Here is an 18639-nt window from a genome sequence, read left to right as displayed (position 1 = left end):
CTTAGGCAAAGTGTCTGACTGAACTGTGATGACCCGTTGGCAATTATTCTTGGACGAAAGGAGCTACTTAGATCTGTTGTACTTTTGGCTTTTAGCCCAGTTTACAGACCGTGCAAGAGTAATCCTGGCCGACAATTCTTTTAAGCCCCTTAGAGGCCTTTGCTTCTAACAACCATTACAGTTTTTTCTAGGTCGTCGGACAGGAGCCGTCCGAAGTAAAGTGAGACGGGGGAGGGGGTCGTTATTGGTGGGGAGCTCTCCCGGAGGATCCCCGTCCCCCAGATGACGCGAGCTACGGCCCGTGCCGCCCCCCTTCCCACCCACCCCCCCGCCTCCAGGGAGTCTTTCCTTCTTCGTCTCCTTGATCGGCCCGATGCATTTTGCCCCTCGCGTCAGGGGGATTCGAACCCAGGTCCCCGCGCGCCCCTCGTGCAGCCGTTACGCCGCGCCGAGCCAGGCCGAGCTGCGCGCGCCAGGAGCTCCGCCGGCGATGCTGCTTGGGCCCGGGCCATGTGCCCGCCGGAGATCTTTAGCAGCCTGGTCCGGAGGCGCCCGGGAGGCCTGCTGAAGGCGACGGCAGCCAAGGACGAGGGCGGCGAGCCGTGCGCCTGCCCTATCTCGGTGGCGATGTCCCGAAGCAGCATCAGCAACGGGGCCTCCTCCTCGGCCGCCCACCTCCGCAGGCCGGAGCAGCCGCGCGGGATCTTTTCCGAGGACCAGTTCCTGACCATTTCCAGGGAGCTGGTCAGCCCTGGCGGGCGCCCCGACGCCGCCTGGCAGCTCCTCACCAACGTCCAGGGCCTCTGCATCTACCGGCTGTTCGACGAGGTGCGAAGCGTCGCACCGGACTCCGCTGCCCGCGGGAGATAGGCGGGAGAGGGCGAGGGTCTTATTAATTAATTTGCTTAATTTAGTTCAGTTATGCTACACACTATGGTATTATTACCATAGAAACCGACATGTTCCGGATTTTATTAGAATATTGCCCAGCTAGGTGAGTCCCTAGTGGACCTTGGCTTATTTAAAAAAAGAATGGAAAGGAAATGGAAAACGGGGCAGGAGGAGGGATCGCCTTTCTCAGAGAAGCCAGAATAGTTGCATCCATGTAATCTCCATCGATCAAGCTAATTTTACAAAAGACCTTTATTTTATCTTTACTTTTAGTTATGTTTAACCTCACCTCTTTCTGGCAAGGTGTTCAGGAGGCCTGTAGAGTGGCTTCCCACCTGTTACTTCACAACAACCCTACAAGGAAGGAAGTTCAATGGAAAGAGGCAGACTATGATCCCAGATCTTACTGGGTGGTTGCAAAGGTTTGAATCTTGGAGCTCCTTTACCAGGCTCCCACATTTTAACCACTTTAAAGGTAAAGGTTCCCCCGCACATGCGTGCTAGTCGTTTCCGACTCTAGGGGCCGGTGCTCATCTCCGTTTCAAAGCCGAAGAGCCAGCGCTTGTCTGAGGACGTCTCCGTGGTCATGTGGCATGACTAGACGCCAAAGGCGCACGCAACGCTGTTACCTTCCCACCGTAGTGGTCCCTATTTTTCTACTTGCATTTTTATGTGCTTTCGAACTGCTAGGTTGGCAGAAGCTGGGACGAGTAACAGGCGCTCACTCTTATGCGGCACTCGGGATTCGACCTGCCAAACTGCCGACCTTCTGATCGACAAGCTCAGCGTCCTAACCCACTGAGCCACTGCATCCCTTTTAACCACTTTACCCATGAGCAAAATTGTAGAGAGAACGGGACTGTCAGGTGTATTCCACCAGATACGATGGTACAGTTTTTTAATCTGAAAGCTTCAGTCTGTCAATATTTTTGCCACGTTTTTTGGGAAGAAGAAATAAATTTAAAGTATCTGGACATACACAAAATATGTTCCCATCATAAACTATGAAGATTGGCAAAATCAAAGGTTATTCAAGTTCAATACTATTTGCAATAGTCACTAGCCAGGACCCTTCAGGAATTCTTGCACACAATTATGTTTTCTGTATTTCTTTGCTGCCATTCAGTTGTCCAGATGTTTTCAACCTAGATAAGAGTAGCCCTAGCATTTAAAAGTATGCTAAAGTGAAAGATCAGTTGTGCCCAGTAATAATCATTGATAGATTTGTCCTATTAAGGGAACTAACATAGAAGATAGGCAAAAAGAATAGACTTATACTTATTTTTATAGGTTGAGCAACTATGACTAAATGGCATTTATTTTTTTAAGTTTATTGACAAGTTCCCAAAAAGACATCTTCATTTTTCATGAATATTCTGCTTCTGTCATCCTGTCCTTCAACATTCAGGATGCTATGATCCTGCAACTTTTATTTTTTTTTATTTCCTTACTCCTTTTCACTTAGGGATGTTCACTATAAGATAAAATTACCGTAGAGAAGCTGTGGGATGCAGATCTAGCTCTTATTGCAAGTCTGGCTTTTCTGCAGCATTGTTGAGCTGGTCAGGGAGGTGAACAGGATGCCTGGAGTATAGGTAGAGGCAGAATTTTCTCCTACCTTCCCTTCCCATGCAATTCCCATTTTTGGAAATAAAGTTTTTGCTCTCCTCTTCATATTCTATAGAACCTGCTGAAAGAATACAAAGAATAATTTAGGTTTGGGAATTAAAAGTAATTATTTCTCCAAAGCCCAATCGATCTCTTACATTTTAGAAAAGTTATTCTTATTGAACATTTGTTTTTTCAGGAGAAAAAAACTCTATAATATCTTTATCACAATTACCGTCGGCTCCTGAAATCTGAAAGGCCAAGATAGGATTTTAAACTATTTCCTCCAATATTTTATCAAATAAAACTGAGATATTTTTTACAAATTTAATCTTATTTTTTTTCTTTGTTAGATATACCCAACGAATGCTCCTATTTTTATTTAGGAGTAAGGAACACCAAATTTCTATCTACCTTTTCTGATTCCCTCAGCTGAAGAAGATTTTTGATAGTGTTGTGGTACAGTTTAGTCCTTACCTAGACCAGACTTATGACTGGTTGCTATTGGTTGTTCAAAGTTATGACAGATCCCGAAAAAGCTACTTATGACCTGGTTTCAAAGTTTTGATGTTGGCCCCCACCACCTGGTAGTCACATGACCATATTTCAAGCGCTCAGCAACTGGCCCACATTTATAGATGTTTGCAGCAGTCATGTGATCATCTTTCATGATGGTTTTGCTGGAAGCCATTGTTTACTTCCAGTTTCTGTTAAAAAACACCACAGTGCAAACAATGGATTTGCATAACAACCACTGTAAAAAAAGTCATAAAATCAGGTCTGGTCATGTGGTGACGTGCATTATGACTATAATTGCCAGAATCAATTATAATTGTACATTGAGGACTACCTGTATAAAATAACTTAGTAATGGGGGAGGAAGTTCAGTATGTTTAATGTAAATGCTTCTTACCCTTCCTGAAAATATTAGAGGCTCGTCCTCTTCCCCTAAGACTCTAATTAGGACCCTATTTCCTAGGAATCTTAATGATTGCAAAGAGTGAAACTTAGCCATTAAATCCTGGGTTATGTATATTTTGGAAGAGGTAGGAAAAGGGAAATAATTACAGGTAGTCGTAGCTTTACAACTTTAATTGGGCCAGAATTACAGCTGTTCGTGGTAGTGGTTAACTAGGCCTGATTTTATGACCTTTCTTGTAGCAGTCATTAAGCAAATGCCATAGTCAAATGAACATGGTGGTCATTAAGTAAACATGGCAGTTAAATGAACCCATTATACCCAGTACGTGGTTTTTGCCAGGTTTTTGGTGTTTATTATTTCTTGTTAATTCACTATTGATTTAAATAAGTTAATGGAATATATTTTTTATTTATTTTATTTATATTTCATACTTCTTAATTGCCAATTTCCCTCAGAGGACTTTGTATAATCATGTCAGAAATATATACTTTTGAATTACAGTCCTGATTATAACTAAGTAAGGTTTTAAATGATACAGTATAACTTATAAACTTATATTAATTTATAACCCTATGTATAGGTTATACGATAAGTAAGAAACACAGTATATGTATACTTTATTGAGTCAAAGGCCATGGTCCCAATGATCGTATTTAAGAATTTCCAGGTTTTGGTATTTGTAATTCTTAATTATATGTATTTTCAATTGCTGTTCCATCTGAATGCAGCTGTATTCATTAGCTTAAGCCAGTACGCTCAGATCAAGGTTGGGTTATGTATTCAGAACTTAATTACTTTATCTCTTGATTTCAGTGAAAAATATTCTTTCCTTCATATTTGCTATATTTTTTTCAGTCAGGCTGATGGTTCCAAATATTTTATTCTGTCATTTTCATCTACTGATTGCATCTAGGAGCAGGCTACTAAAACTGTGCTATTTTAGTATATATTATATCCATTTGTATTGACAATTTCATTACTGAAAGATTCTCACTAAAGCCGTAGGAAAGCTTAAGATGTTTTTAAAGCAATGAAATATTTGTGTTGTAATTTTTTATAATACAAACATTAAGTTTTAGTTTAATATCTAGAGTAGATACAATTGTTTACCTCTGAAGGAGCAGATTTGATGCAGATATATTCAAGCACCTGTAAAGAGTGGATTTACCTCCACTTCTAGAATGTTAGAATTAGAATGAGTAGAATAGAATAGAATAGAATAGAATAGAATAGAATAGAATAGAATAGAATAGAATAGAATAGAATAGAATAGAATAGAATAACAGAGTTGAAAGGGATCTTGGAGTCTTCTAGTCCAACCCCCTGCTCAGGCAGGAAACCCTATATCATTTCAGACAAATGGTTGTCCAATCCCTTGTTAAAAACTTCCAGTGTTGGAGCATTCACAACTGATTGTTCTAACTGTCAGGAAATTTCTTCTTAGTTTTGCATTGTTTTTCCTCCTTGATTAGTTTCCATCCATTGCTTCTTGTCCTGCCCTCAGGTGCTTTAGAGAATAGGTTGACTACCTCTTCTTTGTGGCAACCCATGAGCTATTGGAACACTGCTATCATGTCACCCCTAGTCCTTCTTTTCATTAAATTAGACATACCCAATTCCAACAACTGTTCTTTATATGTTTTAGCCTCCAGTGCCCTGATCATCTTTGTTGCTCTTCTCTATATTCTTTCTAGAGTCTCAACATCTTTTTTATATCGTGGTGACCAAAACTGGATGTAGTATTCCAAGTGTGGCCTTACCAAGGCATTGTAAAGTGGTATTAACACTTCACGTGATCTTGATTCTATCCCTCTGTTAATGCAGCCTAGAACTGTGGTGGCTTTTTTGGCAGCTGCAGCACACTGCTGGCTCATATTTTAAGTGCTTGTCCACTAGGACTCCGAGATCCCTCTCACAGTTACTGCTGTTGAGCAAGGTACCAGTTATATTGTACCTGTGGATTTGGTTTTCTGGCCTAAATGTAGAAGCTTACTTTTTTCACCATTGAATTTCATTTTTTTAGATAGTGCCCATTGTTCAAGTCTGTCAAGATCCTTCTGTATCTTAAGCCTATCTTCTGGAGTGTTGGTTATTCCTGCCAGCTTGATGTCATTTGCAAACTTGATGAGTTATCCTGACCTAGTGCATACTTCCCTCCATGTTGATGCAGTTCCTTGTTGGTGCAGTTTCATTGAGGGCTACACACTGTGCCGTTGGTCAGCATGTATCCTCAATGGAACTGCATCAACATCTGCATCTATTGTTCAAAGCAGTATTGTAAAAATGTATTGAAGATAAATAATAAATAAGTGGAAATGTTTAATGCCACTATAAAATTCTGTGTGAATCATACACCATTATTTAAATTACCCTTTTTCTTCAAATGATGGTTTAATGAAAGCCCTAGCTGATTGTACTGAAGGATGAAATGATGTCAACTGAATTGGGTTACTATAGTTACATTCAAAATTCCAATAGAAGAATTAGAATAAAATTAGATGTAATAAGCATTGGAACTCAGAGAAAGGGTAATTTTAGTGATAGCGATCGCTTAAATTCTACCCATATATAATATTGGGTATGTTTTTCATCTCATCAGACAAAACGTTTGAATTTGTTAATGCATCGAATTAGACTTCCTACAATGATTAATACTAATAATAGCAAGTTATTTATTTTTGCTTCAAAAGTTCTAATATATTATGTAGCTAAACATCATAACAGAAGTATGGTTATTATTGCTGCTTTTATTTGGGAGAATCAACAATTAGCTGCTGTATATTAAAAGCAGGCAATTTACTGCTTTAATGCTTTTGGAGCCTTCAAGTTGCTTTTGAACACGACACAAAAACTGATGATATGTTTCCTACCATTTTAGAGATAGGAAATACTTTAAAATGTCCTAAAGTAGTCTTTAATGTCATTTTAAAGCAATGAAAGGATTCAGGAAAACTCAGAAAAAACACACACCAGATCCTGAGTCTCTTTGTAGCATCACCTCTTTCTCAGTTAGGATTTAGATACGGTAGTTCTCAGTTAAAAAATGACAGTTAACAATATTCATATGGCTTTAAGGCCACTGCATTTCATATCACGGGTATGTGGAAGGGATGGGATGAAGAAACAATGGCTCTAAACCTTTATGAGTTTCAAAATAAAGAGCTTTGTTTTATATGGCTTAATTCTCATGTAAAGAATCTTACCAGCTAATTCATGTCCAAGACCTCTGCCAAGTCTTGCTGAGGAACCAAACTAAATCATGAAATGCCAGAAAAAATATAATTTGTTGCCAAGTACCAATTGCAAATTGTCAGTCATAAAAAGGGAGAAAAAAAAATCTTCCTCCTTTCCCCAGTACATGTGTGCCTCTCAGTTCTCCTAAGATTAGACCCCATTAATGCTTTTGATATATAAAAGTTCTCCAAATTGGGCTTGCAAAGGCCAATGCTGGCAGAAGGGATTTCTGGATTCAAGTAAGGACTGGGATGAAATTAAGAGCAGTTTGCCAGTTTTGCCTTCTAGATCAAATGATAAGAATACTGAATGGTGAAACTGGTGTACTTTTCTTCAGTGATCCACTGATAATCTGGTGATATGTTCATTGTGAGCAAGCAAATCTTTCACTAAACATGAGGTTGAATTAGATGTCTAACTCTCCTCCCAGCTGAATGCTGAGTTGACTGTTGGATGTTTGCAAATGAAAACCACATGTCCTCAAAGATCTGCCTATAGAAAGAAAAGTAATTAGTGCTTGTTTTCTCAACGCTGGAGGAAGAGGTAAAGAAGAAGGTCAATCCACCAGCTAGTGGCCATGGTTAGTGCTGTCTAAACAGAACATCTGGCTTGGATCATTTTCAAACCTTGAAAACTAGACAGGTTTCATATCTAGCCAGTATCAGCATCGAAGATAAATACCTTAAGGTTGCTATGTAGAATTACCTTAAGGTTACTAAATGAAGACATTTTCTAACAGGATGGAAGCTTTTAGCTTGAATCTAACTACTTCCACAAATGGAATAGATAATTAGGTGCCATTCATAGAGTTCAATTTCTGGTGAATTTCTAGAAAATGCTTGCCATCTCAACCTGTCTTCCATAATATCATACAGCTTTTTCAAGGACATTCCAGCAATGTCTTTCCTTCTGTCCATTCATTTATCCTGTCCCCCCCCTTTTTTTTTACTTCTTTCAGCCTAGCCAGCCAAACATTGTGATTCTCTCTTGTACTACATCTTTTTGCATCACTTCAAAGCAGATGGGGGGGGACTATTATTGCAGAAGGAGGAGTGGAAGGTTAGGCATCATTGCATGAGTGAATGGAAACCTGCTGGCACAATATTGTATTTTGAAAGGGATAGTTTAGGCCAGGGGTAGGCAACCTTGGCTCTTTTATGACTCGTGGACTTCAACTCCCAGAATTCCTGAGCCACGAGTCATAAAAGAGCCAAGGTTGCCTACCCCTAGTTTAGGCCTTTCACCAAAGTGTCAGTAGTATCTATCCTTTAAGACAAGGGTCTTCAAACTTGGCCCTTTTATGACTTGTGGACTTCAACTCCCAGAATTACTCAGCTAGGCATGCTGGCTGAGGAATTCTGGGAGTTGAAGTCCACAAATCATACAAGGGCCAAGTTTGAAGACCCCTGCTTTAAGACAAATATTCTATTTGAAATGCTAATGTAAATGTATTTTATGAAAGTAGGTTGGATTGGTAAAAGCCTTCCCTAACTTGGTACCCTTTGATTATGAACACTGCACTCCTAGATTCTAACCAATGGCTTTGCTGGGAAGAAGGTTGATACAAAATAATAGCTTAGAATTGATACTAAAGAGCAGGTATTGTTTTTTTATCTGACTGATTTTTAATTTTTATTTCCAGAAATCGGGGCTCTATGAATATAAAATCTACAGCGTACTTACTGACTGTTCCCCAGAGCTATGTGCTGAAGTTTATATGGACTTAAACTACAGACCAAAATGGGACCAATATGTTAAAAGTTAGTAAATAATTCCAATGCTTCTTCTGTATTGCTATCATTTCTACGATTCTTTCATTCCACTGTTTTAAATTCAAAGATGATTAATTCAGTGAGTGAACTTTTCTTCCTTAAAATACAAATGTTATTTAAAATGCCCTTCTAGTGTTTATAAAAATAACTTTGAAAGTATAGGTATTTGTGAAACTAAATAGATAGCCATTGATTTCAATCAACCCTCTGATCCTTCAGTGATATTCTCATTTAGCTTTATTTTTTATTTTATTTATTTTATTTTAATTCCATTTATATCCCGCCCTTCTCCGAAGACTCAGGGCGGCTTACAAGCTTAGCAGTAGCCTTCATTCTATGTATATGCCTGCTTATTAGGGCTTTCACACACACCCCAAGCGGCATTATTACAAAGTCAGCTTAATTGCCCCCAACAATCTGGGTCCTCATTTTACCTACCTCGGAAGGATGGAAGGCTGAGTCAACCTTGAGCCTGGTGGGATGCGAACCTGCACTAATTGCAGGCAGCTGGTGTTACTTAAGGAGGCATTAGCCCACTGCTCCACCAAGGCTTTACTGGTCCCCAGTATGAGGAAATCTTCTAAAATCTTCTAAAACAAAATTTTATTTTGCCAATAGAAAGTTTTTGATGTGTATGTGTGTGTATTCTATAAATCACAGATGCTCAGTATAATGAAAATTTAAAAATTAAGGCATGGAAACAATACAGACAATTTTAGTATATTACTTTTGCATTGTCTGCTTCTCTTATGTAATATGCGGTTCATTTCTTTTGCTTGCAATTTGTTGACTACCTTTATATCTACTGCTAAGCTTGTAAGCCGCCCTGAGTCTTCGGAGAAGGGCAGGATATAAATGGAATTAAAATAAATAAAATAAATAAATGTACGTAGTAAGGCTGTAGGTGTACATTTTGTAATTGGAAAAATTCTTCTGGTTATGAAGTGGCTGTTTGATTTAAATATTGTATGAAGGCCTTATAATTGAAAGAAGGCCACTAAGGGTTCCTTGTAGAGAGGGTAACCTAGCACAAGGGAAACTGTGGGAGAATTTATTAATTATAGAAAAGATGGAAAGGGGACTGGCAGAATTGTGACTAAAAGAATACTAGACGTTAAAATGAATTATAATGTGGAAAGGGTGATGTAGTTTTATGACATAGAGAGGTTATATGGAGCTGATTTTTACTCTTCAGGAATTAGGAATTATATGAAAGTGAAAAGAGAATTAATTCTGTATTTGTTGATTTAAAGAAAGCATGCAGTAAAGTTTAGTAGGCTTGTTTTGCGCAAATATGATTTCTGAATTCTGTAAGAGTGATATACAATAAAATAAAGCATAAGAATAAATAGACTTAGAAAATGGTTCAGTATTGAGCAGGAAAAGAAATAGAAATGTGCTGTTCCATTGATTGTTTAATATACTGTATTAATGGATAGATGTGTACTGCCTGGGGATATAAGTATACATTTGTTTGGTACCAAATTAATACGCCAGTGACCTCTGGTGGAAAATGTGATATTCATATGACTTACTGTTTTCTGGGAATTCTACTCTGTTCCATTAGAAAGTTGGCATTGAATGTGAAATCCAGTGAAAATAAGATGTTTCAGAGTAGCAACATGTGATTAAGCCTTCCATATGTTTGTGAAGAAGTCTTAAGAATTTAAGAGAATTCTCATTCTGATATGAGCATCTGTAGTCACTTCACACACACACACATACACACACACACACACCCCACACACACCCGTAGCAGTATTAGTTGAAAATGGCCTTTTTGACTTTTAAGATCAGCATGATATTATTGTTCAGGATGCATTTCATTTAGTTCTCTAAAAATGCTGAGAATGCATTCAAGAGCATCTTCTAGTATCAACCCATAAACTGCATCAGTCAGGTGCAAGACATTTCCTATTTGTCAAGTGATTCCAACGGGAGCTTGAGAGTGGGTAAGACCAACAATGGTGCAGCAATTTTGGAACATTCTTCAAAAATAAAACTTAGTGAGAAACATACCATTTGTTAAAACATGAAAAAGCACCAATTGTATTGCTTTGGTTTTTTGTATTTTGGTGGGTTTTTTTGTTTTGTCTTTTGACTACAGGTTATTTTTAGGGAGAAGTTTACTTAAGTATTTTAATGACAGTTTTTAAATGTTTAAAAAGAAATTAATGAATTATTGTAAAAAGCAATCAACCATTGATAGAAAAGTAGTTAACTTTAACTAACTGATAATTTTAAGAACTAGGTTACACAAGACAGCTTGAAAAACTAAAAAAATATATATTGGGGCCTTAGAAATATAGGCCACAATTTATGAAACATATCTACATAAATTATCTATGGTTGTTGACAATAGAAAGGACAATATTGTGGACAATGTTGACAATATTGAAAGAGATTTAGTAGCATTTTTGGACTGAGTTCTAGTTTGATGAATAATTACATACATATATATATATATATATATATATATATATATATATATATATATATATATATATATATATATATATATATATATATATATATATATATATGGATCTTACATCTTACATACATATATATATCCATATATATATATATGGATCTTACATCTTACATACATATATATATATATATATATATATATATATATATATATATATATATATATATATATATATATATATATTATATATATATGTATATGTATATGTATATGTATATGTATATGTATATGTATATGTATATGTGGATCTTTGGTTATTCGGGTTTTTCCCCGCGTAGAACTAAAGTAGGCGCAACGTTTCGACGGAATCCCATCCGTCATCATCAGGCTGGTGGCTTTAGCTTCCTTCTTCTGGGAGAAGAAACAGCCACATGCTTCTCCCAGAAGAAGGAAGCTAAAGCCACCAGCCTGATGATGACGGATGGGATTCCGTCGAAACGTTGCGCCTACAACTTTAGTTCTACGCAGGGAAAAACCCGAATAACCAAAGATCCACATACAAATACCCGCGAAAACCTCAGAAAACAAATATATATATATATATATATATATATATATATATATATATATATATATATATATATATATATATATATATATATATATATATATATATATATATATATATATATATATATATATATATATATATATATATATATATATATATATATATATATATATATATATATATATATATATATATATATATATATATATATATATGGATCTTTGGTCATTGTGTCCACTGCTTTGCTTCACTGTCACCCTAAGAATTTCATAATAGAGACACTGCTAGAAGAAATAATGAGAAGAAATAGAATTGTCTCTTTCTTTTCCTCATCCAAGAAAAGTCTTTCTCCATTTTGTATCTCCTAGTACTGTTTTGAGATGGCCAGAAGAAGATTCATCATGAGGATGAGACAGTCTTAGGGGCCCAAGTTACAGATCCATAGATTTTCTCCTGGAAAATGGAGGGCTCTTGACAGATACTTACTGTTCTTATCTTATGTATATAATTTGTCATGTGTATAACCTGCCTTTCCTCAAGGCATTGTAGATAGCATTCCCTCCTTCATTCCCTCCTTCACTTTTACCCTAAAATGTGAGGTAACTAGAGAGAGAATCATTTAGCTCAAAGGGCTGAGCTGGACCGGAACTTGGGCCTCTCCAGGCCTAGCCCAACATCTTAATCATTCCACCAGAGACACTATGCTTTATTTATTTATCTGTATGTTCTATTCTGTTTCTTGTGGGATAGGCAATTTATTGTTAGATGTTATGGATCTGATAAGCTAGTCTTTCCCGATCTGGTTGCACTCCAAATAGGTGGATCTTTGAATTGTCATCAGTGGCCATGTTGGCTGGAAAATTCTGGGAGATAAAGTATAATTGGAGGGGAGACAACCTACTGTATATTAAAGTCCAGCCTCTATTAGATCCCACTGTGTTGCTTGGAAAATTGCTTCTTTTCTTTAAATCTGAACTGGATACAGCAATGTATGTATGTATGTTTTTATGTTGAAGGTGGGTTTTTGGGGGGCAACATGAGACTAAAGATATAGGTCAGGGGTCAGCAACCTGAAACAATGAAAGAGCCACTCGGAACCGGTTCCCTCACAAAAGGAAAAACTGGGAGCTGCAAAAAATGTGTGCACATGCGCATACATGCGCGCATGCGCAGAACAGGGTTTGACTGAAGAGTGGAGCCAAGGCGAGATATGCACCTACCCTGCATATTTGAATTGATTGGTTCAACTTTTTTAGTCCCACTTTTTTTTTTTGGACTGCGCATGGCAGAGGACTGGGAGCCGCAGGAGATGGTTGAAAGAGCCGCATGCGGCTCCGCAGCCGCAGGTTGCAGACCTGTGATATAGGTGAATGGAGTAGTGAGGAAGAGAGAAAATTTTCAAGAAAACGCTGCAGGAGTTATTGCATAATATGAACCTTACTTAGTATCTTTTAGGTCCAAGCAATCTGTAGACAGAGACTTAACATATTCTGATTCTACATAATTGCTCAGCATGGTTCTCTCCTTTCATGACAGATATTTTTTCCCCAGTGCAACAGAGTCAGAAGTACTTTTTTGTTTTTCTTTAATGAGGCTAAACAAATGTTGATACATAAATAATTTATCTTAATATTCTTTCCTATTCTTCCTCTGTAGAACTTTTTTTCTTTTTCCTGATGCATTCTTTTTAAAAAGTCAGGACTTTTTAAGTGGGGGATTCATTTTCCTTTGGCTCTGAGCTTCTCAGACGTTAATTTTGGAAGCTAAAGCTGCTACCCACTGAGAAGCAGTTAAGCTGTAGTGATTCCATAATTGCTGCCATGGTTTCTGGCCTTTATTTAATTAACCTGCAATTTATTCTGAATAATAATAAGCTATAACAATTATCATGTGCTAGTAACAAAAAACTGATGGAACATCTTAGTTAAAAAAATAGTCAAGAATGAATGTTTCAAATATTGTGGGATTTCCAAATACAAACTGATAAAGCCGTGGCTCGTAACAAGAAACTTCTTAAATTAGTAATACAGTTGTTAAGTGAATGTGGCTTCCCCATTGACTTTGCTTGTCAGAAAGTTCGTAAAAGGGGATCACATGATCCCCTCCAGATACTGTAACGGTCATACATGTGAGTTAGTTGTCAAGCAGCCAAATGTAAATTACGTGACCCTGGTGATGCTGCAATGATCGTAAGTGTGAAAAATGGTCATAAATCACTTTTTTCAGTGCCATTGTAAATTTGAAGTCACTAAATGAATTAAATGACGTCAAGGACTACCCGTAGAAGACAAAGAATTGGAGAAGATCACAAAGTATAAGATCTGCAAATCATAGTTGAAAAATTATGGCCTAAGCCTGCCATGGTGGTCCCACACAATTAACGGCACACTGAGCACCATACCAAATATGGGACAGCACTTAGAAAATCTGTGCATTGCAGAAGATCAAACTGCTTGGATCCACACGTATACTATGCTAATACATTATGTCATCCTAACTTCTTGGGAAGAACTCAGGGTTGCTTTGGTTAGTGAGATGGGCAGCATATTAATTTCATGAATAAATAAAAAAGAACTTGCTGTGCATGAAGGCCAACACCAGCTAAAGAACTTGCAGCTGTGATTTCACATTGTTGTGTATATAATAATGATGATTCATTAAACTTGCTTGCCACATGACTTTAAACAACTCTGAATCCTGCCTCCCCAATCTAAAGCCGTAGATGCTGACTGCCTAGAGCAGTGGGGGTGAACCTATGGCATGCATGCCAGAGGCGGCACTCAGAGCTCTCTCTGTGGACATGCTCATCATGCCCCGGAGATGGCAACCGTCCCTCTTCAAGCAGCTGCCTGCTAACTCGCTGAGGTCCCACATGGCCGGATGCATCCTGGCACAGCTGGTTTCCCTCCACCCCCGTCCCATTCCTCCTGGCCTCACATGCTCTCCTTTTCCTGGGCACGACTCACTGCATCGCCTCCTCAGCTGTCGGCCGGCCATCCAGCTCAGAGGCGGCTTCTTTGAACTGCTGGCGATGGGCTGCGGAGCCCCAGAGTGCGCCAGTTGAGGGGCCGGCAGGCTGTGGCTACTGACGGACACTGTTGGCCCCCGTGCGCTCGCTGGCCTCTGTGTGCGGGGACAATGGTGTCAGGCAGCAGTCGCCCCAGCCCTTGCCTTGCCCCATGGCAATGGTGTCCCCGCCCTGACTTGCCTCACCCTGCAGGACGAGCCTCCTGCCCACCACCCCACCTGCCAGAGACCCCCTGGATCTCCTCCATCCCTGCCCACCCCCCATAGGCGTCCCTCTCCATGAGCAACATTGAGGTGACCACGCCCACCTTGACCACACCTACCCAATCTGCCATGACCACCACAGCCACGCCTACCCAGTGGGCCACGCCCACCTGGCACCCGGCAATAAATAAGTGGGTTTGGGGTTGCAGTTTGGCCACTTGGTCTCTAAAGGTTTCGCCATCACTGGCCTAGAGCAAAAGGGACATACATTGAGGTCTTGCACATGCCTAGCTTGATTTATGTTTGACTTGTAGCTTTTTCATTAAATGCTTTCTAGTCATCATTTGTTTAGTGAAATAAATATGTTTCTCATACATTTTACCACCACTTTGTAGATGTACGTGAGAAAACTCAGGATGGCAAAACAGCTATCTACTGGGAAGTGAAGTTCCCCTTCCCTTTGGCAAACAGAGATGTATCCTTTCAACTATTTGACAGTAATTTTACTTTTAACTTTAATAGTTGCAAACCTTGCTACGATCTCAGTTTTTCTCAGTTTCTGAAAATTTTAACGGTGTGCAAATTAATCCTTATTAGAAACTAAAAAAAGTAGGCTCTTTATACATGCTATTATTTCATCTTATACTTTTTGAAAAGCAAAATAACCAAATAATTTAAAGTGCAAAAATGCAATTTAATCTGTGCTCCCTAAATTTGGGATATGTCCGGACACATAATGTATGTTAAATTTTAAAATCCTGATTATTTCTTAAACTTCAGTACAGTATGTTTTTGTTCGTGAACGTCGAGATACGGAGCTTGATGGGCAGAAGATCTGTGTTATATTGGCTAAAAGTGTGAATACTGTTAAATTCTCAGAAAAGCCTGGGATTGTTAGAGTAAAGAATTATAAACAAGGTGTGGCCTTTGCAAGCGATGGCAAGAAAGGGTGCAAAGGTAAGAAATGAATATATAATTTTATAGGAGTGGTTAATTTGATCAGAAAAATTAAATTCTAATTCAGGATTTTGACAAATATCTATATACCTTTGTAAAAATTAATTCATGTCTCTGGTTAGAGATTGGGATAAACATATTGCTGAAAGAATGTGTGCATAGTAGTATTGCAGGCCTACAGCCAATGATTGTTTGTAAATTCTAATACAGATAATTCTCTGTCACCAGCTAACCATTTTCTACTATTTAATTTTCATCTTGCTTCTTTCTGTTGCTCTTTGTCTCCTACCTAGAGATTAAAAATATTTATTATGGATCCCTCTGGAAGTGAATTTGAATATTTGCTGCTGTCAGATTTTTAATGGGATGCCTAATAACTGAAAAATAATCTGGCTAGCAACAATTGGGGGAGGGGATGTATACACTTTTAAAACTCTACGTGGTGGCCAAGGAAGTCTCTTCTACCTTTCTTTAACTTTTAAAATGCCTGGTGCATTCACAGCAGCACCAGGCTCTATGAAGGGTAGAGGTTTTCCCAACACTTCTTGAATTGACCATGTAATCATGTGAGAAACATAATGTAAAATCAAAGCTTGCTGAAGAATTATAAAAAAAAAAACTTTCTGGAAAGGTAATTTCTGCCTCATTGACCTTTTAAAGTTCTTTGAAGGTATTTAGGTTATGGATGGAGATGTCGTATCCATATGTCCTCTAGGGATACAGTTTTTTCTTTTCTTTTCTTTTCTTTTCTTTACTTTTACAAGGCTTGCCAGAGGCTCCTGAGTGAACTCACCATTATGGAATTGGAAGATTGGTAACCTACTAAAGAACAGAAAACAGAAAGAAAAAAACAAATGGCTTTAAAATAGCAATAGCAACCAAAAATTTGTTTCACGGTTTGAAAACAATTATGGGCAAATTGAAAAGCAACAAGATGGCTACATTAGCTAATCGTAGCAGATTAGTTAGAATGCTTAAAACAAAAAGGAATGTCAGTTCTCCAAAATGTTCCTTCTTAATTGGAGAATGGGTAGGGCAAATATAGTTCAGTATAAATTTACTTAATTGCAAACAAACATGAGGAAATGTACATTTGAGAAGAAAAATTCTCACATCGCATATATGCTGATGGGATTTACAGTAAAGTAACTAAGCAGAAATGAGGTTTGGGGCATATTCCATAAGTACTTTTAAAGAGGACACAATTTAAGTGGCAAGGATTTAATTGGAAAAGGGTGAGGATGCCAGAAACTTTACTGCTGGATGTATAATAGATTGTTGATTGAGGTGCCAGATCTTGCTTTTTCTGTTTTCCTGGTTTTATGTTTGTGAGCTGCTCCGAGTAGTGTTATATAAGACAGGCAGCTATATAATTTATATTAATTCATTAATTCGTTCCTTTAGTGCAGGTTCTGATAAATGATATGATGGAAGCATTTAAGTGAGATTGGACAAACTTGTGAAGGGAAGGATTATCAGTAGCTGGCAGTCAGGATGACAGTGTAGTTTTTGCAGTATCAGAGGTTATCTATCTCTGAATAGCAGTTGTGGAAGAAAAACTGAATAGGGCTTATGGAACTGACTGGACACTAGAATAACATGCTGGGATAGATAGGTTTTTAGTGTCATCCAGTCTTTTTTTTATGATTCCAAGTAAGATTCTTTACACTTTTGAATGGAGATACCACAGTAATGTTTCCCTCCCCTTCCCTTTGCTTCCCTTCCTTATCTCTGCCCCCCCAAAAAAAAGAATAATTTGGCCAAATTTAGGTTTCCTACAAAGGATAGGTGAGGCAATGGAATTAAGGAAGGGAATGACTTTTTCAGATTCATCTCTATTCTTTACTGCTTTTGTTTCTGGACTGGGTTTATGTGCAATAAGTTGCCTAGAATAGAATCCACATGAGGACATTATGCAGAAGGGGGGAAAATATTGATATTTGGGGACGGAAAAGGAATAAAATGTGCTTACAAACCATGTGGAATTTCAGCACATGAAATAATACTCCAATGGAATAAGTTCCATCTGTCCTTAACTTTAAATTTCAGGCATTTACTAGATAAATTAAAACAATGCACTTAAATTTGCGCTTTGTTTCCTTTCTCTCTTTTTTTGGTTAAAAAGTTTTCATGACCTATTTTGATGATCCTGGTGGAAGGCTTCCTTCGTGGGTTGTCAATTGGGCAGCTAAGGTAAGCGGAGTAGTTGAAGCTCTGGAGAATTAATGCTGTAGGTTAAATCAATAAGTCATTTTGATTCATGGGCTCTTAGACATGTGGAATATTGTTTTGTTGTTGCCTTTTCCCATATAATTATATAATTTGAAAAGGGTGGATGATAGTATCTGGCTGCTACTGTAGAAGAGGTGCCATTCAGTGAGTGTGTCTCCAGAATTAATGGAAATATTAAGCCCTGGTGTGATGCTTCTCTGTAAATCAAAGTATGAGATGGGTGACTTAAATGAATGTTTATTTTTTAAGTAGTAGCAAAAGAAATGCAAAGAAAATTGGTTGCTACTTAGTGTACCATTAAATATGGAAGGATAAGTATTTTTCAATTCCTGTTTCAGACTGGTGTTCCCAACTTCTTGAAAGACATGCAGAAAGCTTGCCACAGTTATCATAAGAGATAGACGGCTCTTTGTATTCAATCTGAAGGACTGATAGATATACTTTCCAAAGTTGGTCATTGATGTGGATATAGTCATGAGACATCACTGAATAACAGCTGCCTTTGGGGATGGTAATCATGAGCCGTGGAAGCTTCCAGGCCTATGATAATGGAACTTATTAAACTTTTCATTTTCCAGTCACGCCTTTCTTTTACTTTTGATGGCTTGAAAACACAGTTAACTGTTTGTGTCTCTCTTCTTTGAGCTAAACTCTGATGTGACATGTTTCCTTGACATCAGAGAGGCTGGAGAAATTGAGCCAGTGCTGGAATCAGTTTTGTAAGAGTTGAGTATGCAGAGCTTATCCCACGAATTAAACTGTTGGAGCAACTCAATACTTTGAATTC

At 38.1% G+C, this 18639-nt stretch overlaps 1 protein-coding gene across 1 annotated transcript; it reads left to right on the top strand.

The window, feature by feature from the left end:
- Nucleotides 1–510: 510 nt before the first annotated feature.
- PCTP (phosphatidylcholine transfer protein) lies at nucleotides 511–18253 on the top strand (the record flags this gene model as incomplete). The annotated part of the gene is made up of 6 exons (XM_081315498.1): nucleotides 511–828; nucleotides 8298–8415; nucleotides 15059–15138; nucleotides 15449–15620; nucleotides 17746–17813; nucleotides 18191–18253. 6 exons carry the CDS (start codon nucleotides 511–513, stop codon nucleotides 18251–18253), a joined length of 819 nt encoding a protein of 272 aa, XP_081171624.1.
- Nucleotides 18254–18639: the final 386 nt, after the last annotated feature.

Source organism: Vipera berus (genome assembly GCF_964194415.1).
Source record: "Vipera berus genome assembly, chromosome: 2".
In the NCBI taxonomy this organism is placed as follows: Eukaryota; Metazoa; Chordata; class Lepidosauria; order Squamata; family Viperidae; genus Vipera; species Vipera berus.
Note: the sequence above shows the minus strand (reverse complement) of the source record. Positions and strands in the feature narration are given on the sequence as shown.